The sequence below is a fragment of the Anguilla anguilla genome, chromosome 4 (assembly GCF_013347855.1).
Source record: "Anguilla anguilla isolate fAngAng1 chromosome 4, fAngAng1.pri, whole genome shotgun sequence".
NCBI lineage: Eukaryota > Metazoa > Chordata > Actinopteri > Anguilliformes > Anguillidae > Anguilla > Anguilla anguilla.
Window position 1 is genome coordinate 58,992,748 of NC_049204.1, and position 19,963 is coordinate 59,012,710.

The 19,963-nt window shown below is 51.8% G+C and overlaps 1 protein-coding gene across 4 annotated transcripts in view; it reads right to left on the reverse strand.

Annotated features, from left to right (window-relative positions):
• Positions 1 to 1,184: 1,184 nt before the first annotated feature.
• The window catches only part of suco (SUN domain containing ossification factor), a 38,974-nt gene continuing 20,195 nt past the window's right edge, over positions 1,185 to 19,963 (reverse strand). The window contains exons 4-25 of one of the 4 annotated variants that reach the window (XM_035414028.1): positions 18,526 to 18,639; positions 17,827 to 18,050; positions 16,825 to 16,956; positions 16,342 to 16,498; positions 14,186 to 14,297; positions 13,039 to 13,166; positions 12,599 to 12,666; positions 12,029 to 12,136; positions 11,766 to 11,871; positions 10,237 to 10,257; positions 9,965 to 10,020; positions 8,768 to 8,859; positions 8,390 to 8,455; positions 7,901 to 7,984; positions 6,315 to 6,417; positions 4,644 to 5,930; positions 4,399 to 4,486; positions 4,127 to 4,231; positions 3,837 to 3,991; positions 3,455 to 3,546; positions 2,462 to 2,517; positions 1,185 to 1,756 (exon numbers count right to left, since the gene is read on the reverse strand). In XM_035414028.1, coding sequence (XP_035269919.1) covers positions 1,310 to 1,756; positions 2,462 to 2,517; positions 3,455 to 3,546; positions 3,837 to 3,991; positions 4,127 to 4,231; positions 4,399 to 4,486; positions 4,644 to 5,930; positions 6,315 to 6,417; positions 7,901 to 7,984; positions 8,390 to 8,455; positions 8,768 to 8,859; positions 9,965 to 10,020; positions 10,237 to 10,257; positions 11,766 to 11,871; positions 12,029 to 12,136; positions 12,599 to 12,666; positions 13,039 to 13,166; positions 14,186 to 14,297; positions 16,342 to 16,498; positions 16,825 to 16,956; positions 17,827 to 18,050; positions 18,526 to 18,639 — 3,801 coding nt within the window. In that variant the 3' untranslated portion in view covers positions 1,185 to 1,309. The remainder of the gene's footprint in view (positions 1,757 to 2,461; positions 2,518 to 3,454; positions 3,547 to 3,836; positions 3,992 to 4,126; positions 4,232 to 4,398; positions 4,487 to 4,643; positions 5,931 to 6,314; positions 6,418 to 7,900; positions 7,985 to 8,389; positions 8,456 to 8,767; positions 8,860 to 9,964; positions 10,021 to 10,236; positions 10,258 to 11,765; positions 11,872 to 12,028; positions 12,137 to 12,598; positions 12,667 to 13,038; positions 13,167 to 14,185; positions 14,298 to 16,341; positions 16,499 to 16,824; positions 16,957 to 17,826; positions 18,051 to 18,525; positions 18,640 to 19,963) is intronic. The other 3 variants (XM_035414030.1, XM_035414029.1, XM_035414031.1) reach the window with 3 other exon arrangements.

Below are 19,963 nucleotides of genomic sequence, written 5' to 3' on the forward strand. Positions count from 1 at the left end.
GAGCCCGGGCGAGGGAAACCTGTCAGACATTTAAATAAATAAATACATAAATAAATCTGCTAGCAGAGCGCCCCCCTGCAGGATCCGTGAGTCGTCGTCATTCTTGTGGTCTGTGATGTGCTCACGCAGACTGGCCTACACTTATGCACCGACCCACGCACTTCCATTAGTTTGGTCCACAGTAAATTAAATTAAATAAAAAAAGCCTCAACTGGATTCCTGGCTGCAGTTCTACATAAAATCCCTTTTTTTCCCCCAACAGCTGTGTAAATGTGTTTGTAATGTATAGCTGAGCACGGACATTCTCAGATATTAACGAGCTCAACACCAGCAAAGGCTAGCAGAGGCTGAAGTGGACAGCGAGATGTGAAAACGTGGACTCATTCTTCATTCAGCTTCAGTCATTGGATTGTGGTTGCTTCATGAGACAGGCCTATCACACAAGAAGATAACAACACTGGTCCCAACAAAAAAAAAAAAACAAGAAAAAAGAAAGAAAGAAAGAAAGAAAAGAAAAACTGTCACTACTGTTATAGTGTTACACGTTCAGCACAGGAAAGGAAACGGAAGATGGAAAAGTGACTTGTCTTGCTACAAATGTTTCTGACCGGCTCTCGTCTCCCCCCAACGAGAAGCTTCACTCCTCAGCGAAAACGGAAAGGCTGGAACTCTGGCTGACTGCTCGCACGCCCGCACAGCCAGCGCTGGGGTGGAATGCTATCTGCTGATACCCCTACCGACGCAACAATGTGCTAGTTTCGTAGAAAAATTCACCCACGTTAAAATCTTTTTTGTTTTTTCTCTCCCCCCCTCCATTTGTTGTCTGTATCTTTATAACATTGCTCTTCAGAAAACAAAGCTCTAAAATGGACAAAAAGGCACATAAACAAGGAGAGGTTAAGAGAACATGGGAGCAATGTCTTTTTTTGTGGGGTGTGGTCTATGCCCGGGAGGTCTTCCTGCCATCCCGTCAGGAGTTCCTCTCTGTCCTCTGTTGCTGATGGGCGGGCCTGACCGTCCCAGGCGACCCAGTGAGACTGGGCGCGCTCAGTCTAGTCCACGCCCTGGTTCCGCCCCCACACCAAGAGACCGCAAAAGTGCCAGTCTGCTCACTGGGTGTCCCTGTGTGTGCGTGTGTGTGTGTATGTGTGTTAGTGTGTGCGCGCGTGTGTGTGCGTGTGTGTGAGTGTGTGCGCGTGTTCATATGTGCATGTGTGTGTGTGTGTGGGGGGGGTGGAACAGTGAATGAGCAGTGAGTCCCGGGATACGGGACAGGCGAGGGGGGGGGGGGGGGGGGTGCGCCTCAGCGTCAAACGTGGCCCGTGACTGCGGTCACCCCGAAGGTCCCCACGCTCATGTCCTTGTTTCCCTTCATGAGGTCCTCCAGGGTGGGCATGGAGGCCGCCCGCCCCGGCAGCGCCTCCCCCCCGTACCGGCCCTGCTCCAGCATTTTGGAGCGCCGGCGCTTGATGGCCCTCTTCTCCGTGCGGGTCCTGGGCGGGGGGTGCCCGTTGCAGAGCCGCGAGCAGGTGGAGATGCCGCAGAAGTAGGACTCGTCCGAGTGGGACGAGCCCTCCGAGCTGCCCTCGGACGTGGGGTCCTTGGACGAGGACGCGCCCGCCTCCCCCGAGGACAGGAACGCGGCGTGGGGGGGCGGGACGCCGTTGCACTTGGGGCCCCCGTTAGCTACTGCCGGCGCGGGGGCGGACGGCTTCAGCGTCTCCACCCGCTCGACCTTCATCTTGCAGCGCTTCTTCTGCGCGGGAGAGAGGCTCAGTTACACAGGGCCCGAGGAGGCACACGGCAGCCATCTATCAAACGCTCAAAGAAGCTTTAACCACCTCTGTGCCACACGCCTCAGCATCTGTAAATGATTCTAGTGAATCCATTTAAAACCCACGTCATAGGATAGAATAGTATAAGAGGCTACAATGACCAAACTACACAATTTGACAAAATACTTTTAAAAAAATATTTGAGTGTGCACATAGACCACAGTCAGTAAGCATTTCCCGCGTTTTTTTCCATCCGATGATAAGATTTCTAAAACTTTGATTCTAAATTGTGGCACTGCTGTTACTGGCAGCGTTACCCCTCCAAACATCTGAAAATCAACTGATGCCGGTCAACCTCGAAAACCGCATTTAGTTTGAGTCTGGGTGAGACAAAAACAGGGAAGGAAAAATGAGGGGAAATGGTATTCGGGACAGAATCTGCCTGACCTCCGAGCCCCTCTGTACTGATAAAGTTGGGTACAGTAGCAGGGGAACTCTGTCCTACTGCTCTTGCCCGCCCAGGTCAAAGTGCCCCACAGTGTGCGGCAGCGGTAGCAGTCAGCACAGAGGTGGTTAACCCCACGTCCAGCAGTGATAACCCCCGCAGTGCCACTCAGCCATCTGCACATTAGCCCGACACCGAAGCCTTGACCAACCAAACACCAGGAGGCAAATGGACACCGTACCTTTTTTTCTGGAGAAAACCTTAGAGGTTCTACAATGTACAAGTCATCTGGACCTACTAAAAAGGGGAGAAAGGGGTGGAGGTTAAATGATGGTATGGGGAACCGGAACAGATTCAAGCATGAGCTGTGCACTTGCAAGTAGTAATTTCCTGAGCGAAAGCACCAATGCTGAAGACCACTCATCTACTGTCCCACATTCATCTGAAAGGAAATAGTGCTGCATAATGTGCATAATGGATTTATAATAGCGCTGCATTTCCACTCACGGCACATTCCCTTTTGTTACTACTTGCAAATGTGGTACACGGGCCAGCCATAAGCACTGTGAGCTACATACAGGTATAAATATCCTACGCATCTACTCATGCGCTGTCGGCATGGAGACCAACCGGCCGTGACAGCCGCAAAACTAAGGCAAACGTGAGAACGAAGGGGAAAGAAAAAAAAAAAGGGAGTAATGTTTAATGTCTCATGCCAGCTCGAATGAAGAGGCTTGTTCATTCAGTCCTCATCCAGCCCCCCCCCACGCCCCCCCCCACCTTGGCCCCACCCCCTCTGCTGGGAACCCCTTTGGAAAGGCCATGCCCAGACAATGGGAAATGGAAATGGACCGAGTTGCACACAGTGGACTCTCAGCTTGTTTGCTGAGACATAAGTAAAGCAAGCTGACATCAGACCTATTGGGTATCAGACCAGTTCTTTGTTTTCTGTACAAAGAGGCAAAAGGAAGGATCGCGGCTAGGGAAGTGAGCCACGTTAGCATTTTTTAACATCACAATGTCGCTATGGCCTTCGTCTGCCCTCGACTCCCGTCTCTGAAAGTTAGAACATCAGGACGCGACGTACAGGCCGCTGGGATTTATGACACACGGGGGCGAGGTGGGGGGTTTGCAAGGGGATTAGGGCCCCGCGCCCCTGCTAACGGTATCCAGCAGCGGGACAGGTAGAGATTACAGGGTTAGCGGTGTCTCTGCTAGCGCGCGGCGCACTTACCTTCCGTGGTAGGTAGCTGGAAGGACTTTGAGCGCACGAGGGGGCACGACACTCTCCGCTTCAGGCTCATGTCGTCGTATGAGGAGAAACACCTGAAGGGGAGACAGCAGTATTAGCCCAGGCACACAGGTAGCAAACAGCATTATGGCGTGTTGTACTACAAAACACCTGGTGCAACTGAGTAGGGTCTATATTTGGATAAAGGACAGCGGAATATGAAGACACTGAATGACAGTGCACTCTGTCTGACTAAATGACTAGCATGACTGGCTGCCTATAATAAACCAATCAGGGGAGCTGTGAGGCCTGTATGTGCATGTGTTAGAGCAGCCCAGTGTGTGTGTGGAGGTGCGGGGACACGGACACGGGGCCGGTGCTGTACCTCTTGGGGCTGGGGTAGTGGTTGCTCTTGGGGATGGAGGCGGCGGAGTCGGGCGGGGGCGGAGTCGAGCTGCGGCAGCACTGGATGCACAGCAGCAGGCCCAGGCACAGGCAGAGCAGCAGGGACACCACCAGGAAGCTCTGCCTGTCCGACACCTGCGACGGCAGCACAAAGAGAGCACGTTCAGAACACGCACACACACACACACACGCGTGCGCGCGTCTTACTGACAGGGCAAACAGCTCTGTTCCCTCCCCTCGGGGTCTGGGGCAGGCCTGCGGACCGCTCACCTCTCTCTGCAGCTGGCTGACGGTGGTGGACAGGTTGAACACCAGCTGGGTGAGGTTCTCCAGCTGGCTCTGCAGGACCTGGATGGACTCTGTCTGCTTTTGATCCTGGAGAAGAGCACAGGGGAAAAAACGCACGCTGCGGTCACACAACCGCCCACGCTGGGCGCCAAGCTCAAATTCTCTACGCGGAGCCCGTCGGCACGCCCGACGCCTCTGGTAACCGCGGAAACACGGAGCCGACGCACGAAAACGCCCCCCAGAGACTCCCTCACCTGCTCCTCGGCGATCCGGGACGTGTTCTGCAGCTTTATGATGGTCTTGTTGAAGGCCCGCTGCATCTCCTCCATCTGCTTCCGGTACCTTACAGAAATCAATGAAAAAGACACATGAATCAGGGAGTACATGCATGCTGGTGCCCGGGCAGCAGAGAGGCCACTGATCAGACGCGCTGCTCTGGTTAGCAGTGATCAGTGACCGGGCGTGTGAGAGAGAGAGCGGTGCTCTGACTCCTCCCCACCTCTGGCTGAGCTCCTCCAGGTAGCGGCTGCTCAGGGACATGTTCATCTCCAGGGCCTTGATGCGGTTGTTGAGCCTCATGAAGACCGACTCCTTCTGGTTGGAGCCGTGCACCTGGTTGCCGTTGCCGTTGCCGTAGCCGAGCTCGGTGGAGTTCTGCAGCTCGGCGTAGAAGTCGGTGGCGGTGCGGTGCAGCTGCGCCCCGCCCGAGGCGACGGAGAGGAGCACGTCCTCCACCGACTCCTCCGCCCTGGGCTCGGCGGGCGGGGCGGCCACCTCGGGGTGCTCCGGCGGGGGGGCCGCCCTGCCGGGCTCCTCCGGGGCCACCCGGGCCCCCTCGGCCTCGGCCGGGGCCGGCAGCTCGGTGGGCGGGGGGATTTCGGCGGGCCGGGTGGCGGTGGGCAGGGGCTGGACGGGCGGCTCCTTGGAGGCGGGGGCGGGCAGGTCCTGTTTGGGGGCGTCGGTCTCGGGGGTGGCCGGCTCTGCCACGGAGCTGACGCTGGTGGCGGCGAGACCGGGGCTGCCGTTGCTGGGGCCGGCGTCGCTGCTGGAGGGGAGCCTCCTCCGGGCCTCGGCCTGCGTTTCGGGGACCCCGTCCGACAGCGGGAGCTCCGGCTCCGGCAGCTCCAGGGCGGAGAGCCGGGGGATCTCCTCGGTGGGGGTGACCACGGGGAAGCTGTGGGGGGGCAGGGCGGCCGTCTGGCTGGGCTCCAGCTGCGGGGGCTCGGCGGTCCGCTCGGCGGCGGCGTCGGCGTGCCGCGCAGGCTCCAGGACCGCGTCCGTGGGGCCCGGCCCGGCCCCCGTCCCCTCCCCCAGCGCCGTGGGCCTCTCGGCCTCGGGCGGGGGCTCCGTGTCCAGGGGCGGCTCCAGCGTGGGCGTGGGGGCCAGGGGCAGGGGCTGCGGGGGCGAGCGGGCGTCGGCCCACGCCTCCCGCTGCCTCTGGCGCTCGCTGCGCTGACGCTGCAGGGCCAGCGAGGCGGAGCACCAGCGGAGCAGGTACTCCCGCAGGGAGGCGGCGCACGACAGCGAGGACAGCTTCCCGGAGTACGCCCGGCTCTCCCGCTGCCGCTCCTCGGTCCTCCGCCGCTGCGCCGGCTCCTCCGCCTCCTCCTCCTCCTCCTCCTCCCCCTCCAGAAGGGTGACGGTGGACTGGCGGGGCTCCTCCTCGTCCTCCTCCACCAGCGTGACGATCAGGGTCTCCTCGGGCGGGGCCGGAGTCGGGGTTTCGGGGGGAGGGGCCTCAGGCTCCTCCGTAGCGACGGGCACCTCCAGCTCCGGGGACTCCTCCCTGGGCACAGGGGAGCAACGGGCACACGGTCACCTCACCTGGAGCGCAGACGCTTCCAAAAGCCACCGACACCACAATCCATTTCGGTTACACCTCTGCGTCTGGGACAAGCGTTTATATTAACAACCGTCTGCCCGATTGCTCCGGTTGATCAGACCGCAATCGATTCATTTATTTACTGGTCAGCTCGATTTTTTTCATGCAGGCTGGGGGGGGGTTTGAGGCCGAAAGAGGGACATAATCAAATAAAGTGAGCTGAACAGAGGAGGGGGGGAGGGGGGGAAACGCCCGTAAGCCGAGAGCAGCCATGCGGGTGGCGTGTTATTCACGCAGCCCGCAGAAGCCCCCAGGCTGGCTGCAGGATGACGCAAGCAGGCCACTCACTCTGGAGAGGGGGAGGGGCTGCTGGGGCTGGGGCTGGGGGTGGAGCTGGCCGGCTCTTCGGGGGAGGGCTCTGTAATGTTCTCGCCGTCCGTTGAAAAGTTTGCTGCACGAAAAAAAACAAAACAAAAAAAAAAACAGGATGATTACTGCCCAGCGGCTAAACCTGCAGGAAAACGAGCTCGGACAGAACGCACGTCCAGCGCTGGTCCAGACGAGGTTGTCAAAGTTAACAGAGACACCATTGTTCATGAAAAGTCCTCCCCTCTGCCAGGACTCAAAGGAGAACTGAAAGCCTGCACAGAGTATGCTTGTGTGGCAGAATGGAAAAAGGGGGGGGGGGGTGCAAGGTTATGAAACATGACTTTTATTTGTAGATTTACAAACTTTTATTTGTAGATTTCTCTCTCCTGCTAACACAAACAATGCTAATGCCATGAAAGACAGAGGAAAGGTTCAACTAAAGCAAATAGGGGAAGAAGCCTGGTAAAGATGAAGCCTTGTAATAAAGACTAGCTTTCCAGAAATAAAATAAAAACCAGTCATGCCACCAAGATATGAATTTGGGCGTGAGACAACAGCCTACAAAAAGCAGCCAAAACAAGCCGAAGCAAACTGTAGGTGACTGTAAATCAGACTGGGCTGAGGCTGGTGCATTCCAGTTATCACCACAGCAATTGCAGACATGCCAAGCGACACCAATGATCTTGATTCAGGAATTTTGTTTACCTTCACCATGACCCAGAAATGAAAAATGATGGGCCTAGTGTGTGTGCAACTGAAATTACGCTTAAGTATGCAAAGAAAACAGAAGGAACACTAAATCTGAAAGCCTGAAGCAAAGAACTTGCTCCACTACATTTTCCCAGTACAACAGGACTGGCAGAAATTCAGCTTCATTTGCCTAAGAAGCAGAGCCAAGTCTACATAATCTGCCAGAGGTCTGGTACATTTTCAACAGTTAAATGACTAATATCCAGAAGTTAAAAGCCATACTACTGCAAGTGTTAGGAGAATCGTGAGAATCATACATCTTCATTTGAGCGTGGTTAGAAGAGTCCCTGTTGCTGGCTAAACACTCCGGTGAAGAATGTGAGCTCTTGTAACTGGCTTATTTTAGCGCATGTCAACAGCACCGTTTCTGAGGCTCACAAGGCTCTGAATGCGTTGGCATGGCAACAGCCTTCACAAGTCACACACAGCTGCCAAAAAACTCGAGACTTGTCAAACACGGCTACTTTCTGCCCAGATTCTGCGGAGGGAAAACATACATTTTAAAATACACCATTCTGGTATCAAATCTCAATATTAAGGGTTTCCCGACAGTAAGGACATTTCAGTTGCTTTTATTTATTAAAAACAGCTGCACACATTTTTAACACATGCAGTCTTCAAAGAGCATTAAATGTTTTTTTACTTGTCATCTGGTTTCTCTAGTGTACTTCCTGGTATTAGGAAGCCTACTTACACCATCCACAAACTCAAAAAGAACGGGATGAGAGATGGAACAAAAAAACTTTTGAGGTAAAGCCAAGGGAGACAGGTTACCTTTAAAAACAAGTTTTTTTTTTTTTTTTAAAGACCGATACCTTCAACGTTGGCTCCTTCTTCGAGTTCCGGCTTAGCCCCCAGCACGTTGGCGGCGATGTTGTTGACCATGGTGAGGATGGCGTCTGCGGGGCAAACAGAAGCGCGTGAACGCCGCGCACAGGAAGCGTGCAAACACCGCCGGGCGCTGGCGTAGGCCCGAGGCCCCACGCTCGGCACGCACCGAGCCAACGAGGTAGCGGCCCTAAATGCTCCCCGCCCCCTGCGGCTCCACAGGCAGGCTACGGCAAACAAGCGGCCATGAAACCAGCGACACGTCCAGGGCTAAATACATACGGACATGTGCCCCAACGATACTTTTTGAGTCTTAGATTACCTCAGATATCGACTGACAATTATGAAAATGAATCGACGCAACGCAGTGGACAGAAGCAAAGCTGTGAGCGAAACATGGGAGGGGGATTTAAGGTTTGCTGGAATGCAGCTGAAGTAGGCCATCTCAGGGGCTGCCAGGGACTATGATTACTCACTCGTGGCCGATCCCAACAGGTTCTTTGCAGCCTTGTCTTCCGCCGGCACGTAGCCAGGAGGGTAATCTGCAGGGCAGAGAAACAGTTCAGAGATCCGGTCATTGTTAGGGCGCAGGTATACATACATGCACATGTGACAAAACACAAAGGGGTCCAAATTTTTTACATTCAAAAAAATGTCAGATGTCCCTGACTTGTTGAGGACTCAATGTCTATTCACATCATACTTTTCTCACACACACATATACTACCAACACATGGCACTCTCTTATAGACACAAAGCCATTCACAATGTTAGGCTGTTATTAAAGTAAATTCATCTTTGCAAAGAGATTACTCCACAACAAACGTAGACAGTAAAAAGGGAAGTTGTCTTGCCATAATCCTCGTCCAGGTACTCCAGTCTCTCGGAGGGATACTGGGACTCCGCTATTTCCTCATACTCTTCCACCATACTGGTTCCAAACACCCTTCAAAGAAGGAAAACAAAAAGACGTGAAAAAAGACCCGTTTGCTGGTCATCATACACAGGATAAACCCGCCCTCACAAGCATCAGCGGCTCATGTCAGCACTGAAAGGCTCACAAGTCCAATATTAAGGCTCCTTCATCCATCCATCCAAAGCCATCCATTATCTATACCCGCTCATTCCTGGTCAGGGTCGCGGGATGTGCTGCAGCCTATCCCAGCATGCACTGGGCGAGAGGCAGGAGAGGCCCCTTCACGTTCAAGCTTATTCATGACTGAAATTCAGTGGTACGTAGCGCTGAACTTTGGCCGAGTTGACGGGGGGCACAGGGGTAATTTAAAGGCAGCCTGCTCCAGGTCCTCCACCCCCCCCCCCCACCCCCCACCCCCCACCCCCCCTCGCGGTTTCCTCAGGGAATGACAGAGAGTTCCAAGACACACACAACTGCAACTGGGGCCAAAAGAGGTGGGGGTTACCAGCCAATCACATCGCAGAGACTCAGGGAGGGCCATGTGAACCACACATGGCCACACAAACAGCGCTGTGAACTGGCATGGGGCGCATTCATAATTCATACTTTTCTCATCACTGCTGCCTTTATTACGCAATGGGCCCGCGATTCAAATGCAGTTCACTTCCCCGGCTTCCAGGGGGCGCAAGTTAGAAAAATATAAGGGGGTGAAGACATACCCCGCAAGAAGAAACCATCTGTCCCACACATTCTCAAGGCATCACAGCTCCCTCTGAAACCCCATTTAATAGAGGCACATGAAGCCAGGCCAAACAGAAAAATACCAAGAGCTGCATGTGCCCCAGGTGCTTTTCACACCAGTGCTAGGTGTGAAGGAGGTTTATAAAATGCTGCCGCCCCATACAGAGGTAGCCTGTGCCATACTTTCCTTAAAAAAAGGGTATTTGTAGCAAGTGGCGGCCTACTGTTTTGTGGGGCTACAATTTAACAAATTACACCAGTTCCTTCGCAAAGGTCACCAGCGTAAGTGCGTTTATTTACTGTTTGGTAAAGGCAGGACCTGCACTGGAAAAGGACACACGTATACAAGGAAACAGACAGCTGTCAAAAACACAAGAGTACAAACTCCACAAACCTTATGAGACTGAGGGGACAGAAGTGCTCGGATCCGAAGTGGGAGAGGAGTTCAACCTACAGACAAAAGCAAACGTTAACGCGTGGGGGAAAATGCCAGGGTTACCCAATTTGTTTTCAGTAATGATCACATCTATAGCAATTAAGTATTTGCAAAGCCTTGATGTTTATTTTTTTTTAAATAATGTGTCATTGCCATGCATTATTTGGGCACTGCCACCAAAGCTCCCCGATACCGTGCATTCAAAACCTCTGGAAGAAAGGAATGCTAACCTTTATGTACTTGATGAACATCTGATGCAAGAGAAAACAGAAGAGAGAGAGAGAGAGAGAGAGAAAAAAATAAGAAAGAAAATCAGTAAAAAGGACTGATTCATGCCACAAGCAAGTCAAGCAATTCTTTTCTGGGTTTCTCCTAGAGATAAACACAGGCATTGTACACACTCTACGACGACGGCGCTACCAGACGCTAAAAAGGCAAAAAGACATTAGAGGAGCGACGTCAGCTGAACAGAGGAGGAAAGCAGAAGAACAAACGCGAGGGAAACGAGGTGACATACGGCCTACGGAACACACTGCTGCTCAGCTAGGCTTCAGGCTCTGGGGCCAACGCAACTCTGCAAAAGCTTTAGTTCACAACAACAATGTAGAGTGTGCATGCTACTTTAAAAAAGGCACAATTTTGAATAAATCAATTAGAGCCTTTTACTACAGTCAACTTTTTGTGAGGTCAAAAGTATAGTCGGTGACCTGGTCACACGTGGCACTGGCATGACTGGCTTGCAGTTAAAGCGTCAGTACAAACAGAACTTTTGCATCGAATAACCCTCAAGCGGCAGAGAGAAGAAAGAAAGAAACAGAGGGCAGAGACGGTTAAACAAAGAAAAGGCAGATATTAAAATGGCTGCAATTAAAAACCTACTAGAGACAAAATAATACACCCTCATTTCAGTAGTTTTTGTATAAAAATAAAACAATTCTATTTAAAAAAGCTGCAGACAGAAAGCATGGCGTGATGACTGCACTTCAGAACCAAAACAAAACAGAGCAGGTCTGCACAGTTCTATATAACGGCCTCCAGAGGACAATGTTAAACTGTCCCATTGTCCCAGGGACACAGGTGAGGCGGTGTGACTTTGTTCCCTAGGGGGGGATCGTCAGATTACTTTCCACAAGACGACAGGGATCAGTTACGCAGCAACACACAGGCCTCCTTTCACTGGCTGAGGTCGCCGACGGCATCGTTAAAGAGTTTACTGCCGGAGCCGTTCCACCGACCGGAGCGACCCCGGCAACGCGCATACCTACCGTACCGCCACGCACGCGTCTCCGGGGGCGACCGGCCGAGTCCGTACGCTCAGCGACGCTGATCTGTGTTTACGTTCCTGTTTGCTGCTGCGTCCTCGTCTACCTCCCACCCCAACACCTAGCCTCGAAAACAACTACGCTGCAATTCAAAACTTCCCCTCTCAGGCAGTACTGCCCCTGCTCAAAACTGCCCCTCTCAGGCAGTACTGCCCCTGCTCAAAACTGCCCCTCTCAGTCAACACTGCCCCTGCTCAAATCTACCCCCCTCAGGCAGTACTGCCCCTGCTCTAATCTACCCCTCTCAGTCAACACTGCCCCTGCTCAAATCTACCCCCCTCAGGCAGTACTGCCCCTGCTCAAATCTGCCCCTCTCAGGCAGTAGTGCCCCTGCTCAAATCTACCCCTCTCAGGCAGTACTGCCCCCGCCCGTCTCCCACAGGAAGCAGAAGGCTGCTGACGGCGCTGGCTGGCGGTGCCCAGCAGGGCGGCGCTACCTTGACGTATTTGGCGTACAGCTGCTCGTCCAGCGGGAAGCTCTGCACCGTGCGCTCGTCCCGGGCGTGGAAGGTGCCCAGCTTGATCCACTTGTTCGTCGGGTACCTGCCAGACAAGGAAACACTTCTGGGAAACCAGAACCCAACAGAGAATCTCCGATAAGGAACAAGGAAGAGGTCTCCTAACGTGGGGACTAGCTGTGCTACGACAGCTCGACAGAGAGGAAACAAACCAATCCGCTTCACAGAGACGGATGACTGACCTGTCGCTGATGGAAACCAGGAAGTCCTTGGGAGTGGAGGAGAAGAGCTCAAAGTTGGCAATGTCCAGCTGCTTGACTTGAATGGGCTCGCACAGCTCAATGACGAACCTGAACAGAGGAAGAGAAGGAAGACGCGCAGGAAGACAGCACGTGAGGAAACAAGGTTAAGATAAGGAGCTGTAGGGTGCAGTCTCCACCAGGAGCTTCTGGAGGGTGGCAGAGCAGTGCTCCAGCACAGGGAGCACAGACACACACAGCCAGGCTGTATCACACACAGTGAGCACAGACACACACAGCCAGGCTGTATCACACACAGGGAGCACAGGCACACACAGCCAGGCTGTATCACACACAGGGAGCAGCTCATGAAGACCACACACACACAGGCATGGACAGAGGAGCCGTGTGCACTCAGGAGAGCACTGCTCTCCGCTCACACAGAAAGGGAAGGGAAAGTGCTCCAAAACGGCGGCAGCAGAAGAACACTGTGGCGCACAGAGGGTGGCTGGGTGGGTGGGTGGCCCGGTGACGCAACGTTCCACACTGGCACGGGTTCGCAAAGTGACTCACCAGATCTTGTTGCTGCAGGGATTCAGCATGTAGAGGTCCATGTTCTCCATCAGAATGGCAGAGGTACTCTGGAAATAGAACAGTGGAGATGCTAAACCAGTACTAGACTGAGCATGATAACTTGAGTGCTTGAATGTGTAGCAGGTACACAATATATTACAGACAATAAAATATTAATGTGCATTATTAATGCCTCATTCAAAAAATGTATACATAAATTTACTGCATTCTGTAAAACTAGTAAAATCTGTAAAAAATTTTCTACATATTTCATGAAATTTTATGCACCACCACAATTTTTACCCTATATTAATTAATTGCAGACAACAGTAGTAGCCAAGAAAACTAGTTATAATAAACAATAATGCTGTAACTAGTAGTTAAATGAAGGGCCTCAGGGACAGCGACACTCTCACAATCTGAAGCAGGCTTCCCAGTACCTTAGCCTCTGTGTTTGCCGACAGGATTTTGGCCCCACACTCCACAGAGGCGTAGTTATTCTTAAAATTCTTCTGTACCTTCTTCACCACATGGGGGCTTCCATTGGAGGAGGAGTGCATGGACTGGCCTGTCCGCGGGAGGGGGGGGAGAGGGACGAGGAGAGAGGGAGGGAGGGGGAGGGGGGGGGAGGAGGAGGGGGGCAAGAGAGCATGTGACAGTGAGTTGGAGGAGGGGGTAAAAACTGGGTCATTTTCAAAGCTCTAAATTATCTCCTAAAACCCAATCACAATGCGTCATGGGGTGCATGGGTGTGTGTGTGCGCGTGTGAGCATGTGTGTGTGTGTACCTAGCCTTGACAGCAAACCGCAACCGATATCATGTTCTCCACAGCAGTGCGAGGAGGGGCATGCCAGTGAACCTATATTCCTCGCTCTCATACTGATAACCTAGTTAGGGGAGGACAGGCATGTCTTCTAACGTGGGATCTGATGACCGGGGCTGCGATTTCAAACCTGCTTTCCACTCTCGAGCAGAGCAGCTTATTTTAGACCATAAAGCAGGGAGAGCGCTCACCCATTACCGACATATTGCAGGCTCAGAGACAGGGAAACAGGCCTCTGGAGATTACAATGGCGCTACACAGTCCACATTCTAACTGAATCAAAATCTAACATAAAGGGAGAGAAGTGTCTGTGGCCGCCATTAATCTCCCAGTGCCCATCTGTGCTTTAGGGGTGCTGGGTGGTCCAGCCCTAACGGGGCACGTCTCGGTGTGAGGTCCCGTGTGCGGCAGCGCTCCTCGTACTCCGAGCGCCGTCCCTCACGCTCCACTGCTCCGGTCCATTACCCCCACATGCATTTTTCATGGCTGCGGGAGATGAGGGGGGGTTGTGGGAGACAAGGGGGGGCTTATGCAACCCTGCACTGCACACGCTCCACTTCCTGCCCATCGGCTGGATCCAGGGCTTCTCCAGCCTGGGCCAAAGCCACCGCAGCCTCGCTGCGACGTGACTGAACCTTTCTGCGCCGCTGAGCTGAGGGGCGGCACGTTCGGGCCCCCCCGCACGACAACCTCTACCCTCCTGAGACTCCCTAAAGTTTGAAAGGCCGGGGTTGCTATGACGACCGACATGGAAGGGCCCTTACTCTTCTCCTTCTCCACCTCCATCACCTTCTTCTTCCACTCGTCAAAGGTGGGGATGTCTTCCTTGCCGGGCACCGAGGGGTCCGTCTCCTTGGCGACGGGGGCTTCGTCGGCCTGCGGGCAGAACGGTTCGCGAGTTAGCTCTTCCGCGCGACGCGTCGCCAAGCAAACCAGCTCGCACACAAGGGCCCGAACAGCGGCAAGCAGCCAATTCTGCCAGTTACGCAACAGCTTTACGGATCAGCAGCAGTAACAACACCAGCAAGGGCCAGCCCACGGTGCTGCTGCTGCGCAAGAGTACGCCGCGTACGCTAACCAATCCATTTCAACCTGGGCTCGAAGCAGAGACAGCCTGGCAGCGTTGCACAAGCAGGCTCTGTCCCACCGCAGTCCGCTCTTACACCAAAGAATGCCTCCAAGAATTGGGAGCCGTCTGAATACTAAACAGGGGTGGGGGGAGGGGACGGTGCGCTGCCTCAATGAAAAATTTACAATGCGTGTCACAAAGAGAGGCGGGGCCTAGCTCCCAGCTCCCCTAATCTGTGCCGTTACAGAGCAGATTTCCACATGACCTCCCACAGCCAGTCAGCCTCAGCATAATGACTCCAGCTCAGTTCCCAAATACATTAATCATCTTTAGAAACCTATGCATTTACCACCACACTTTCAATATCAAATACTGAGCTGAACACAGAAGGCCTGGTGTTCTCGGTCTACAGATGTGTGAGAAAGGGAAATCCTCAGACTGTTTCTCTGATGGGCTGAAAAGCCCAGAGCACCAGGTCCATTCAGGGACTACAATGACTAAAACACAAGTAATTAGCTAATAATGAGCCCAATAAGCTGACCTGTCCACTTACCAAACAGTGTACTTTGCATTTACTCTTGAATTGAGAGATACGCATGGAACAAAACGCACAACTGGATATAAATAATGAAAACGCGCATATCCTTTCATTTACTTGCAATATTTGTACAAAAGCACAGTGTGTAAACCAAAAATAAACACAGAAATATTACATGGCTATTTCTGTAGTGCAGGAGAGATTTAGTGAGACTTTATGCCTGGAAAACATAGTCAAAGTAAAAACATATAACAGTCAATAGTCCAAGCAACAGTATAAGGGATCATTCTTTCAATTCCTGATCATGAGTCATCTTTCACCCATGAGTCATTATCAGGATTAATCTGAACTTTGCTACTGAATGAGACAGTTGTGAACTAAATTCCATTTGTAGGATACACACTCACACACTCTCTCTCTCTCTCTCACACACACACACACACACACACACACACTGTATAACAATGAAAAGATGTATAATTCCAATCTAGGCCAAGGCTCTCTTATGAAAGATTTGAAATCTCTTCCTGCTAAAATACAAAATAAAAAAATGTCACAGGTAAGGCCATAATCAGAACCTTGGAAATGATTCAAATATGCTAAAGAGCAAGCAATATTTCCAGCCAGACAGTCCAACTGGAAAACATTTAAATAAAAAATCACTGAGAAACAGCGAACACAGAACCCCTCCCAGGGCGGGCACTGTTATGCTGTGCCATGCTGTAGCGGGCACAGATGGCATGATGAGACCAGGTGTGCTCAGGGAGGAGGTGCCCTCCATTACGTCAGGGGCACCGCCTCTTGACTTTTGTCTGGCTGGCTCAGTTGGCACGCGACACTCGTTTCAGGGTTTTGGCTGGGACGCTGGCCGAGCCTTAATTGTCTCAGGACGGCGGAAATGTTGACAGCATACAACGAACTGGCATTCCACAGCACTTTTAAGAATAGTCCTTCTGACGACCGGTGGCATTCAATTTCCTTCTGCTCTTTACTGTAGCTCAGATCGCCGTGAGGCGTTCAGTCCTCCTCCTCCCTTTTCCCGCCTCGACGCTGCCGTCATGTTCACGTAAAACGAATTGCGAAAGTTAGCACACCCGCTATGACACACATTCGAATCATGTAGTACTCTATAACACTGATACTCCCCTACCCTAGTAGTGTCAAAAATCAGAAATGAACCCAAGATTGTCCTGTCACACAGAAGGGTAGAGGCTTCTTGGCCAATGTTGGTGACCCCTACAGACCCCAATGGAATGTAACCGTTTTACTTTAAGAGCCAGGGGAGTCTCCCACTGATACGGAAAACACGTTACCTCGGCCTCCTCCTCGGGCATGTGGGAGGCGTTGGTGCCCTGGTCCAGCTCGGGCACATCCTGCTCCACATGGGGGAGCGAGGAGTCCAGCTCAGTTTTGGTCCCCGTCCTGCTCCCATGGGTGCTGGAGGAATTCTCTACGTGATCCACGGTCAAGCTGAAGAGGACGTCCGACACGACAGGAGCGTGGAGGGAGAGAGAAAAAGAGAAAGATAGAGAGAGAGAGAGAAAGGCACTGAGAAACGCTGGACGACCCCAAACAAGAATAAAACCAAAAACCAAAAAAAAAAAAAAGAGAGACCAAATAAGCATCTTTTCGTTTACTGGAGCCAAGTGGTCAATTTGTCTTGGCCGGGCGACAGCACGGCGGGCGGGGGAAAAAGGCAAGGCCAGCGGAGGAGTGCTGTCGAGCGCGGCAGTAGGAGCAGAGAGGGGAGCGGCTGCTGTACCTGCGGTTCGCCGGGGTCAAGGGTCAGTACTCACCTGGCGAGCGGGCTGCGAAAGGGCGGGGGCGCCACGGGGGGCCCTGCGGCCTCACACTCGGACGCGGACTGCTGATGCTCAGCATCAATAGAGCTGTCTACAGGGGTATCGGCACTGGCAACCTCTATTGCACTGAGGGGAAAGAAATAATAGGCTGTTTACAGCGGTGCTCCCACGGGCTGGGAAGAGAGAAGGAGGGAGGAGAGAGGAGAGAGGAGGAGGAGGAGGAGGAGGAGGAGGAGGGAGAAGTGTGTCTGAGGGAGGGGGTTCCCCTTAGCGGCCTGGGCGCGTTTCAGGGGGCTGTGCTGCCATCGTGGAGCTCCCAGGAGGGGGGGGGGATGTGTGTGTGTGTGTGTCCTGGCCAGAGGATTGCACGGTCCTTTCGCAAGGGTGGGAGCTAGCCAGTTAGTCCTCGAGGAGGGGTAAGTGGGGGGGTGGTGGGATTTAAGAATCGTCCAGTTCTCGTCCTTCCTCCTGGTGCGAGTTGTACAGGTGCCATTAAATTCCTGGATGCTGAAATTTTGTCCGTAAAAAGGCACTGAAAGGTGAGAGCCTGTGTCATGAGAATCGGAGGTTTGTCTCTGCTGGGGTGGGGGGTTGAAGGGTCCATTGAAATAGCACTGACAAGAACGTGTGGAAAGCCACCGAGAGGAGACAAAGATGTCAAACAGTTGCTCAACACTGAGGGTTCTCTCCCTTGTGTTTTACACAAAGTTAAAAGATGAAAGACCAAAGAAGAAAAAGTAGTCAAAGCTGAAAGGGGAATAACTGTGTTAGGCATTCAAATACCGAAGAACACATGCATAACACGAGGCTCACATTCAACAGGCTACTGAATGGTTATAGAAGTGGTCCAAGCCACATTACGAATTGAATGCAAACAAACACTGCACTGTGCTTGAACATCACAAAAATTGTGAAGCTGTCCATGTTACAGTTTTGGCCCTTAGACGGCCTGAGCCACGCCCCCTACCTCCAGAGGGCTGGCCAATCCGTGCTCACCTGGTGGGTGTGGTGGGAGGGGCTTGTGAGGTAGGTGTGTCTTCGGGGGCTTCCTCTGGTTCAGCGGGCACAGCTGCGGGGAGCTCGGTGGGGGGGGAGGAAGCAGCAGCGGTAGGCGGGGCCTGCTGGTCTTGAGAGGCGGGAGGATCAGAGTCCGGATCCGGTGCAGGGTCCGTCGCCGGTTCTGTCCTCGCCTCCACAACAGGCTCCTCCTTTTTCACAGTCTAGCCCAGAACAGTCAGGTCATATCACATAGGGCACTTCATAGGACAAGACCAGCACACAGATGAACTTAGTACACATCAATCCAACCAGACACGTTCAGTACCTCATGAGCTCTTTGATGGAAATTTCACACTTGATGCATTTTAAGATATTACGATGATGCCATTATCCACAATTACCCAAAGCCTACACACATGCAATACCTATTCATTTAACCTCTACATACATGCACAGGAACACACATACGAATAAAAATCTGTTTCCTTTGTAACTAGTAATCCATTAATTCAACAGATGAATGCATAACAGGATAACCAAACATAGTACCAAACACAGTTACACAGGTGATGGGAAGGTGTTTGGCTACCCAAACCCTAAAATACTGTTAATGAGACACCAACAGCACACTCAACCGTCACGCCAGAAAAATCACCATCGGCAGAGACGGCGATTCCAAACCAAAGCTGACCGCACCTCATCGTTTTCCTCATCTTGCATTTCATTGGGCGCTGGCGCCTCTAATGAAACCCTCTCCGACTCCAGTCCCACGTCGTACGACTGGATGTACACCGCCCAATCCTCTTCGACCTGCGAACACCCGGGGGCTGTCAGTCACACCACTCCCTCACATACTACAGCACAGCCTCAGAGATGCCAAGCCCAGACTTTCATACTCGGTGGCCCACCACAGAAGGGTACTAACCCTTAACATACGTAGATAATTACACATTTTCAAGCTGCCAGTATAAAATACGGAGATATTCTCTTATAATTACGAACCCAAATGGGAACGAGACATGAAAATGAGTTATTTGATTCAAAAAAGAAGAAGAAGAAAAAAAAAAACAATAAACAGGAAATATAACTGCATTCTATAATTTCATGTGGGATCATTTGAAAAATTGTGTTTTTGAGCAACGGAAGCTTCTGAGGAAATGTAAGGCATAATGAAAGAACAAATGATGCCTACCTACTTCAGGACAATAATGCAGATCCTTTGAAACATTAACAGATGCATTTTCTCATAAACAGTGCTAGAAGCAGTTTAGGTTGAGTAGGATAATCAGGAAATGCTTGCTCATCAGCAGACCTGTACTCCCCTTTCAATCTTCCCTCAATAGCATGGCAAAAACTAGACCGATTACTCTGAACTCAGTCTGGGCCATATAACCCCATCGTCTAGCCTGGAGCATTTCTTGGTCAGCAGCTTTCAGCTTCTCTGTAACCTACACACTTGTATTCTTTGTGAGATTTGAGCATAACAGTCAGCAATGTTTTTGTTTCTGAGAACACAATACAGGCAGTACTTTTTCACTAAACAGCGGTCAACTACATGCAAGTTATTATTATGCAACATGCATATGTGAATTACATCACACCCACTTGTCAAATTTGGAGCATCACAGCTAATTGGGAGCCAATTCCACAAGTGTTAATTATATAAATCCAAAAAGGGGTGGGCGTGGGTGCTGTGGGTCTGGGTGTTTGTTTTTAGCTCAGCACCTTAATAAGTAGGATCAAGTGTCTTTAGGGTCTGGCAAGAAAAAAACCTGCACCCTTACCAGCCCTTTGTGAATAAGATTGGACATCCCAAATCTATACGTTAAGAGGCCCAGTTACACAATTATTATTTTTTAGTTGAAGGAATGACAATGTATACAATTAAAAAGTTATGTTTGAACTCAACAATCTGCATTGATTTTAAACAACAATGGATACAAAGAATGACATCACCAAAACTAAGGGAGAGATCTGTAACTGTAATCTGTGGATAATGCAAATATTCATGAAGGTATAGAACAGAAATAAATTAAACAAAAGAAACCAAAATGTAGGTCATTTCCACTGTGTTGCTTTCCTTTATTTAACCAAACAAACACACACACAAATAGCCTTTTGATGCAATCATGTC